The 10,171-nt window shown below is 29.3% G+C and overlaps 2 protein-coding genes across 2 annotated transcripts; both read left to right on the forward strand.

Annotated features, from left to right (window-relative positions):
* Positions 1–2,545: 2,545 nt before the first annotated feature.
* On the forward strand, positions 2,546–7,136 carry TRIADDRAFT_55069 (uncharacterized protein; the record flags this gene model as incomplete). The annotated part of the gene is made up of 7 exons (XM_002110695.1): positions 2,546–2,626; positions 3,485–3,578; positions 3,743–3,801; positions 4,656–4,731; positions 6,390–6,491; positions 6,764–6,868; positions 7,045–7,136. 7 exons carry the CDS (start codon positions 2,546–2,548, stop codon positions 7,134–7,136), a joined length of 609 nt encoding a protein of 202 aa, XP_002110731.1.
* A 499-nt stretch (positions 7,137–7,635) lies between these two features.
* On the forward strand, positions 7,636–10,116 carry TRIADDRAFT_55070 (uncharacterized protein; the record flags this gene model as incomplete). Its single annotated transcript, XM_002110696.1, has 9 exons — positions 7,636–7,706; positions 7,960–8,026; positions 8,201–8,431; positions 8,624–8,702; positions 8,869–9,029; positions 9,118–9,210; positions 9,457–9,586; positions 9,707–9,807; positions 10,033–10,116. 9 exons carry the CDS (start codon positions 7,636–7,638, stop codon positions 10,114–10,116), a joined length of 1,017 nt encoding a protein of 338 aa, XP_002110732.1.
* Between the last annotated feature and the right edge of the window lie 55 nt (positions 10,117–10,171).

Genomic DNA, 10,171 nt, shown 5'->3' on the forward strand with positions numbered 1-10,171 from the left:
TACATTTGCATATTGAGTCTATATTCATATCATATCATGATTATTTTTCCTCTATATAATTTGTAATACGTAATAACCTTATATAAAAATTTGGTCTGAATAACATCCATGAATAGTATATAATATGGATACATATCGCTCGTATTCCACATATTAGTGTATCAAATTCTATATATGATATCTCCTACGTGGCAGAATTCTATACAAATACTTCAGCTCTATATTTATGGTACAATATAATCAATGCATGCTATTTCTGGATCATTGTGCGGAAATATTTATATCGACTAAATATTAAGATCTGATACATATATTTTAGTATTTTTGGGGCTTATGGATTGTATTTAGTTTATACTTATATCATATTTTTCCTATTTATATACGACGCTTACGTATAGTGCGCGTTGAACTACTGTTCATTACTATTTGCTCTATTTCGGTATTCAAAATACAGCAATAGTATAGGATAGTTATCAGTTGTCACCATGATCATCTAATTTAAAGTACAAAGTATGAAATTAAGACGGGTCGCCTATAAGAGTATAGCAAACACGTTTGATTGATATTTATGAAATCGAACCTTGTACAGTATAGTGATCGACACCGGATAATGAATCAATTTTTCAGATACTGCAGGTTCCTAGAGTAAATGATCCATTTTAGAACTCTTCAGACAGACTTTTGGATGGGCAAACCCAAATTTCTCCTCATTTTGCTGAAAGTCCTGTTTTACCCTAGTTACAGCCTTCATTACTATTTAGATTTGCTAAGTATAATTCTGTTATTCGGGACCTTGGCTTACAGAGTACATGGCATCGGTTAGAGGAATTTTTGGATTGAGTAGTTCCTGACTGATTACAGTATACAACACATCTAGTTACCTAGCATTTTTTATTGTCGGTATGTTATCCGATATACAGTGCTACGTTATATACTAATAAATATCCCGGCGAACTTAGGTTTGGATAATTTCCTATAATTGATAGTATTATGTACTATTAAGTGTCTGTACGCCCAATTTGATTGTTACAATTTACAATTTATTATTTTTTAATACAAGGTCGATTTCTCGCTCGTTCTACTTCATATACTATACTTGTACCTTTTACTTGATAATATCTTATTTATCATTTTAATATACAGATTATTCTTGTTGATTCTAACATGGGAACAATATAGCATGGTAAATTTATTAAATCAATCACATCACAAAAGTTTGATTGATTAAAAGCTAAACATAGACAAGTAAACACTAGCTTGCCTGTATGATTATCCTTAAAATTGAATAGACCCGTAAATAACATTTTCTCTTGAAAAGAATTCAATATCCTATGTCTTTGACTAGGATATTGGACTAATATCGTAATGCTAAAGACTTTACAGCCAGAGTTGTGGCGTAATCACTTTTCGTCATGAGAACCAATAGAAAATGACCATATCCGAACTCTATTGCAACAGAGTGTAGTATCATGCTTCTTTATTCTGACTGTAGAATAATTATTGCAATGGCTACCGCGTTAACTGCTGATCTTATTACAACACAATGCAGGAATAGCTAAACGTAGATAAATGAAAGAGAAGAACTGTGGTCAGGCATTATTATTCCACAATACTCTTAATACAAGTTGTATTTTCTCGCCGTTTAATGGCTCTGATGCTAGACAAATATTGTGCTGGTAGTAATCATTACGTTTAATCAACGGCCATAGTAGGGTAATGATAACAACTAAGACAAATATAGACAATCAATAACAACGATATTAAAACTATGCAGTTATTGGAAGATATTAGTCCTATAGACTAGCCAATACTAGACAGGCTATTTCATTCAGTGAAATGCAAAAGACTTTAAATCTTAAGCATGAATATTGTATCCAGACGATATGAAAACAGACAAATATAGGGCTAGATGAACCAATAGAAAATCATTTGAGAAACGTTTTCTCCTATTTAAGACATTGATTTATCATTTCAATCTAGGCCCAAAGTCTATCCTATACTATAATAAGAAAATTCAAGCAAATTTGCAAGTTGTACGATAAACTATCCAAAATTGACCATGAAGGTAAGAATTGTCATCAGAAAAATCAATGTCTCTTCACTATCAAGATTACAAGTAGGACTATAATTGTTGTTGAATTATGTTGTCAATATCGTCGTGTACAATCATCTCTAATTATATAATATTCATGATGTCTGCTTTGTCATTATAAAACTTTGTCTCTCTATTAATCGATATTAGCATCAATGCTTTACTGTTATGATATGAATAAATATAGACAACGATTAAAAGAATGCAAACTACTATATATTTAAGGAAAATCGTCTGTCCATTTTTAGTCTATCTAATTGGTTATAGTAATCTTGCTTTCCTAAAAAGTAGCATAAACTCCTGGGTATTGTAAAACTATTTCTGTTACAAATTAAAATTGCCTACAAGAGTAGTCATTAAGTACGACTGCTACAAGGATTATTGCCGTTCGTTCTATTATTCCTACCCCCTTCCCGTAAAAAAGAAATTATCAGCTACTAATCAAGAATCATCATGTCGTTCGATACAGGGCCACTACCAAGTAAGCCAATTAAGCGATTTTTCAGCAAAGACAAGCAAAAGCAACTGCAAAAGGTATAAAATTGTATTAGTTTAAAATCGATTCAATGTTAAAAGTTTGTCACTTTATGCTAGTATATCAGCTATAGCTATTTTTCTCTTTTATTCAACTATATATAAATTGACAGTATTTTGATTTATTGGCTCTTAATTTACTGATGCCAATTTAGTCTCACGAATAGAACTTTTTAATAAAGATTAAACTATTCTAAGCGATAGGTATTGATAATCATTATGCACTTGTGGCCTTCATTTTTTATTGCCTAAGTGGATATACGTAAAACTCTGGCAATCTGGAGTAGTTTGGAATGACTAGAATTAATCCTAGTCTTTATGTGCTTGAGCTCTTGCCTTTTTTTCCATTTTGGCCTGAATAGATTACAGCTACGATAATTTAGAGTACTTTTGAACGATAAATGTTGTTCATTATAGTTATAGTTTATTAGTCTACACCTTCTAGCTGCCAATTTTTAAACGGATATAAAAAGTTGCAATAATCTATGGGACGGAAACTTTTTAACGTTAACATCGGCATTATGATATAAAATTCAGTCCGATGTTTGATATTTTCATTTTTCAGCTATCTGCTCGTAATATTACATGACTGGATACTAAATTAAAAATTAATCATCAGTCTTTAACATCAAATGAGCCCTATTAATTTTCATTCAATCAGTCTTATTGAATTGAGTAGATAATTTTTATTCTCAATACTTGGTGTTTTGAACTTGTTTTTTTCTAATATAATTGAGAAAATACATCAATCTTGTTAAAATTTGGAAATAAATTTTCTTCAAGACATTATCTAGGAGTGGAATTAAAAATAGAAGTTTAAACTAGTCATTTTAATATCCTGATTCTATATTCAATTAGGTTGAAGGCATCCTCAAATTTGTTACCTCCAATCCGAAACTTCGAACTAGTGATTGCGTAGTCGAATTTCTAATGCCAGATCAACAAGCAGACCGTATGTTTGAAATAGAAAATCTTACCATCTTTGTATATTTTCTTGATTTATGGCTGCATAAAAGTAGCTGTCTAGCTCATCATAGATAATGGTCTAATGTTTCTCTACTTTAACGATTTGATACCATAATAAGTTACATTTTTTAATATAAAATTTCCCATTAGGTTCTTATGACGAAGCTAATTTAGAACATCGTGCATCATCGGCTGTGGATTTATACAATGTAAGCTTTATCTTATATTTTTAATTTAAAAGTTATGATTCCTTCAAAGTGTACAGAATGATAAATAGGGTTAACGCGTAATTTTATTTTCTTATCATAAAACTCTGACTGAAATTTTATGACCTATTTCCATTTAACGATGTATAGCTTAATGTATTGTAATTTAATTTTAAAACAAAATTTTACCGATGCCGTTTAATAGATGATTGTAGAGGATAAAAGCTTTCATTTTTAGTAGTCATGTACCTGATTAGCTTATTGTATTAGATTTAAAGTCATATTTATTCCAATGCTACATATCCATACTCTCTTTTTCTTGCTAGTATATTGAAGAAGTACAGTTTTAATTATAACTGGTTATGAGCCAGTAGCCATTTCTAGACTTGTATCTATCGGAGATAAATAGAGTAAATTGTCAGCAAAGCCGTCAATTCGATGCTAGTATTTCCAGAATTTCTCTACATTCTTGACGTATATCCTCTAATTTACTAGCTTCCTTTGTATCGTTATTTAATTCTTAAAAATTTTATGCTATATTAACTACATCATATTTATACTTTTAGAGCATAACTCCGTAATTGATGTTCGGATATTAGTATAGGCTTATCTCGTTGTGGTTTCTATTTCTAATAAACCAATGTCAGTCTAATCTGAATGCTAATACATTATAGATGCAATTTCAAATTTATACATTGGTTTATTCTTTCCTAGTATTTTTTTATTTCTTTAACTCCTAATTTTTTATTTTACCTATATTGTATTTATAAGGCATTCTAATGCTTTATTTCCTGCTAGCCAGGACAACGCGTTTTCTGTTCGTAAATATTAAATTTTTTTTTGATATCGGCGATTAGATTACTCACGCTAATCAAAAAGCTTTATTAAATGTTGCGGCTTCCGTAAATATGCGATCACCGTCTTCCTCTCCAAGTAAGTTGTTAAGCAATAACTATCACTATAAAGTACTAGTTCGGTAAAATTTTCACTCACTTAATATAAAGAATAAAGATTTTGCTGAATTAGTACTTATTAACATAATAAAGAAGTCTACTTACCGATGAGCTTTTATTTATAATATTGTTATTAAATGGATATTAATTTCTTTCGTGTGTAGTTTACGATAGTTATCAACATAGCAATAGAAAGAAAGTAGGATTTCGAAGGAGTCTCTTATTAAGATAAGAAGACTTTCTTCTGAATTTCTAACAAGAGGGGCTTTAATAAAGACGATAGATTAATCCGGTTTTTAATTAGTTTTTCTATCATCGTAGTGATTATAATATCTACCTGTAATAATTATCTTTTCAATAAGAATAAGCTTGCGCAAGAGAAAATTAAATCTACAAATTTAAAAAAATAATAAATATAATTAAGCACTAAGATAGGTTCATTAATTAAAATCGTAGGCTTTTTATTCAGCTTCAACACATTTTCATGCACGTTGCTTTTGCTTAGACTTTTTAACACATGAGAATAGTCTTATTTAGGTATACCTATATCACACTCGAAGCTGTAATATTATCATTGTATATTTAGGAAATTAGAGTTGCTGATTTTACACTAAACTACGGTAGTACTAAAAAATGACTATATTCAATCACAACGTATCGCCTAGATTTGATCGGTCCAATAGATAAGCATAAGATATGCTTAAAGCTTTAGTTTTTTAAAGTGCAACTGATTGATATATTTTTACTCATAACATAATGTTAATTAATTAATGATTTTGTTTTTTAATAAATCACGTAAATACCTTGCCATATATGGAAAAACAGAGATTCCAAGATGAAATTGATATTAAAGTATCGATAATTTTAATTACATCCATTATTCGTTTGTAGACTATAACTCACTCACTGATATGTAAATTAACGATATGAGCAAATTCAAGTTACCCAGGAGCCACTATAAATGCGTCTTGGAAAAGAAGTATACGTAGTAAAACTATCGATCATAGGAAACAATCATCCATATTGTTGAAAACTAATTTATAATAGATTTTGGGTAATTAATCTCGAAGGAGTCCCTTATTTTTGGATAATTCTCATGTATGAGCATTCTTAAAATTTTCACATGCAAATTTTACACCTCTGACAGAAACTAGTAGAATAGAGTTTTACACTTGAGTATTGTTCGATGACATTAAGTAAATTATATAGTGGGTAACTTAATCCTATATGAGCTAGTTATGGTTTTAATTATTTAACGATGGGATATTAAAAATAATCACTAAAGAATAATACTGAAATCTAAATATGAAAGCAATATTTTACTGTAAAAAAGTGATATACGATGTTCATAGTAATAGTTAAATTTAGACAGATAGATATAAATTATCAATGATGATGATACCAATAAAGAAATTGTGTTGATGATTAATAAAGTTAATACGATGATAACAGCAACGACAACAATAGTAATGATACGTGATATGATGATGGATTAGTATAGATAATTGGCCGTGTGTCTGATATAAAATTTTATCACAATGAGCTATATTGATATTATTTTAATTTTATAATCTTGTATCTATTATTAGATATTAATTCTTGTTTTTTTTACTCCAATACAAAAATATCAAAATATAGGACAATCACCGATTATTTCCCAAAGATTCTTTACACGTCGAGGTTCAGCCACTCCTAAAGCTACTACTGCGAAAGAAAATCAAGATGTTGTCTTTAAAGAAGGTAAATAGCAGTAAACCAGAAAATGCTCAATAGTAATTTTATATTTCAATCTTGATTTCAATACAAGTATATTCGGCGTACTGTGAAAGATTAAAGTCAAAGTTTTTTGATGAGGATAAATACGACTTCAGTAAAAATTATTATTTTTTGTGTTTATTATTGTGATTTGATGTGATCTATTAGTCCTATATTTCTAAAAATGATTATATGCAAATATAAAAAAAAGAAATGCAAGTAAAACAAAATTGATAAATATCATTTTATCTAACCAGAGGATAAACCAACTATGATTCTAACATGGAGGAAAGATAAATATATTGTAGCAGCTGGAACTATCGAAAAATTAGTTGAACAATTGACCTGTGAGGACAGTGCAGGTAAAATGTGATAAAAGATTAATGCTTTGCTATACCAGTTATTAATTTCCAATATTAAAAATAGAAGTAATAACTTACAATAAATAGAATTAAAACCTTGTTATACTGTGAGCATTTGTAAATTATCGTGCATTGAAATAAATATGCCAAAAATTATCTTCTGTTGTTTTATGTAGACGTCGGCTATGTTAAAGCTTTCCTTCTTGGCTATCGACACTTTGCTAAACCGGAAGCAGTACTACAAATGCTGCTATCTCGATATCTTTAATATACTATGTATGAATTATGGATTACTTGCATAAATATAACCACAGCATTAATTAATATGTAGCTAGAGTTGAGTTTGTGTTAGCTTATTGAAAATTATACCCAGGTCGAAATTATTTGGAAGACAACTACAATATTAGAATTCGATAAATGAAAGATGATTAAAGATATTATTGCTCAGACTTTGAAACCTACATCAATTACAGCGGAATGAAATATGAAGTAATTTGGTAGAACTCTAGCACTTTTGTCCTTTCTTAGAGATACTTATGATGTATAGTGTTATTTCCTTCCAATTACTAATTTAATAATTGGCTAAGCTAGAGCACGTAAACTTTATTCTTATCCTATAATATGTTTCTAATGAATAACTTAATTTCCTATATTTTATCATTAGATATTTTACAAGTAATAATAGTAAATAATCCATCATTGACTGCAATGATCTTTAGCGAGTAAAAACAAATTTATTGTTCTTAACTGTAACTACATTTAATGTCATGTTGCATTATGATGCAACGCAAGAAGAGCTTGAATACGTCGAGAAATGGGGATTAGTCATTAGATTAAGGTAAGAAAATTAGCAAAGACTAAACTTCATAAAATTTTCTTGCTGTCTTGACAACAATCTATCTCCAATGGAATTGATTACATGAAAGGAATTATCTTTTATAATATAAATCTCTAAAAATACACTGTACTAGTATCTCAAGAGAATGCCACTGTTGCTTGTTAGATTAGTGTTATAAATTCTTTGATGCTCAAGATTTAAGTATATTATTAAGTCTATCAAGTTATAAAAGTTAATATACTATTCCAACTAGGACTATCAATACCTTGATGCAATGGATGGAAAGATGTTGGTGGGATTTTCAGGGAAACGAGTCTATGGTTAGTAATAAATCTACATCTGATCCTATTAAATATTTTCCTGTGTAAGAATACAGATCTTAAGATGCATACTAAGCTTAATTTAAAAAGTGTCATAATTTAAAGAATTTAGAGGATTTATAATAATTCTAATTATTTAAAATCCATGCTTATATAAATTTAAACATATTACAGTTAAAGCATGTAGATGACTTCGTTGAAACTTTACTGGTTTCTGATGCTGCGTTTCACAATGCTGCCAAAGGTATTGCCGATTTAAAGAGTAAAAAGCTCGCAAGCGGTAATAATTCAGAAAATTCATCTGCAACCTGGTATGGCCCATCAACACAATCGAAATTAACCAATATAAAAGATATTAAAAAAATATGTATAATGCAAGTACCTGCGCAGCAAATTGCAGAACAGGTTATTAGAATTCTATTCTTCAATTTTCTGTTGATAAAGAAATAGTTACACTTAACTCAAAATAGGACCTGTAAAATTTTCCTTTCGTTTTATAGGTATATATTAGTTTAATTATGCGTATACTTCTAGTAACGAGGTACATCGTAAAATACTCTCAGTTTCTTAACTTACTCATTTGTTTACTCTGGCTAGCTAACTCTGATAGATTTGGAAATATTAAGATCAATCGGCCCAAATGAAGTCTTATGTCATCTATGGGGATCGAAATCAGGTAAAATATTTTATTTCTTTTTAATCTATTCAATTAGCATTCATAATGTATCATTAATTGGAATGCTAATATTATAAGCACAGTTCTACGAAATGGTAGTAGTGTATAGCAATTTCATGAATTATTTAAAGGTCTATGGATTAACCGGTTAATATATAATATTTAGTATGTAGAGATGATAAAGACAAGGCTGAAATTGCTGGCAATTTGAATGCCTATATCAAGCGATGGAATACAGTTTGTTATTGGGTCGGAACTGAAATTTGTCGCACTTTAGATTGTCGAGGACGTGCTCAGGCTATGGAGAAATTTATTGAAATAGCAAAGGTAACGATAACTTTATTGCTTCGTGGCTCATTAAAACTATCAAAAAATTTTTACTAAATAATGTTAAAAATTGTTTCCGATATATTAGCATTGTAAAATAATTCGCAACTACAGTACAATGGCTAGTATAGTTGGAGGTCTTAACATCCATCCGATAAGATCATTAAAGAAATCCTGGGAGGTTAGCTTATTATTATACGTAATATTCCTTTTCCTAATTTTTCATTTATATGTATATATATATTTATACATTTATAAAAGAATTCGAAATAATGTTCCATGCATGATATCTACATCTTGTCATTTGCACTATGAATATAGTTCAATTTTTGATATTATTCTGTAATTTACGCCAATCTTAGCAACTTATTGCTCTGCTATTGTAATTTTACTTACGCATCTTATGATTGATTTATGTTTTTTGTAGTGTGTCGGCCATAAGTATGTTAAATTATTGAATGAAATGGAAGATTTTATGAAGCCTGATCGAAATTATATCAGTTATCGTAAAGTCTTGGCTGATATCCCAACCAGCTGTCCATGCATTCCATTTTTTGGTAATGCAAACAGCTAGAATTTATATTCAATTAATTACTTAGCTTGCATTTATTTAGGATACTATTATAATCTCGTTATATTTATAACTGATTTAAGATTCATCCTTATTGCTTTAATAGGTGTTTTCATCCAAGATCTAACTTTTCTTAATGACGGCAACCCTAAAGTTTTAGCTAATGGATTGTATAACTTTACCAAGATTAGAGATATCAGTAATAAGGTTAGCCTAATCAAAAATGGGTATATTTTGATATATAACTGGAAACTATCTACTAACCGAACATTAGCCTTTTTAGATATCATTCTTAATTCTATTACTGTTATGGTGCTTTACTATGCACCTAGTATTATGTTTCTAATTTTAGAAACGTCTCGGCCATTTATCATCTCAGACTATGATATTAACAATACGCATTTATCTATTATTTTTTTATAAAATATTTAGATTAACGAACTAGAGCGTTATCAACGTTCTGCTTATCGAATATCGCCGAATCCTAAGATATTTTTTGGATTAAAAAATTTGTAAATACTATTTAAGTAATAATGTGTAATTAGGGAATATCTATTTCTTCCAAAATACA

This window comes from Trichoplax adhaerens, genomic scaffold, assembly GCF_000150275.1.
Source record: "Trichoplax adhaerens TRIADscaffold_3 genomic scaffold, whole genome shotgun sequence".
Classification (NCBI taxonomy): domain Eukaryota; kingdom Metazoa; phylum Placozoa; class Uniplacotomia; order Trichoplacea; family Trichoplacidae; genus Trichoplax; species Trichoplax adhaerens.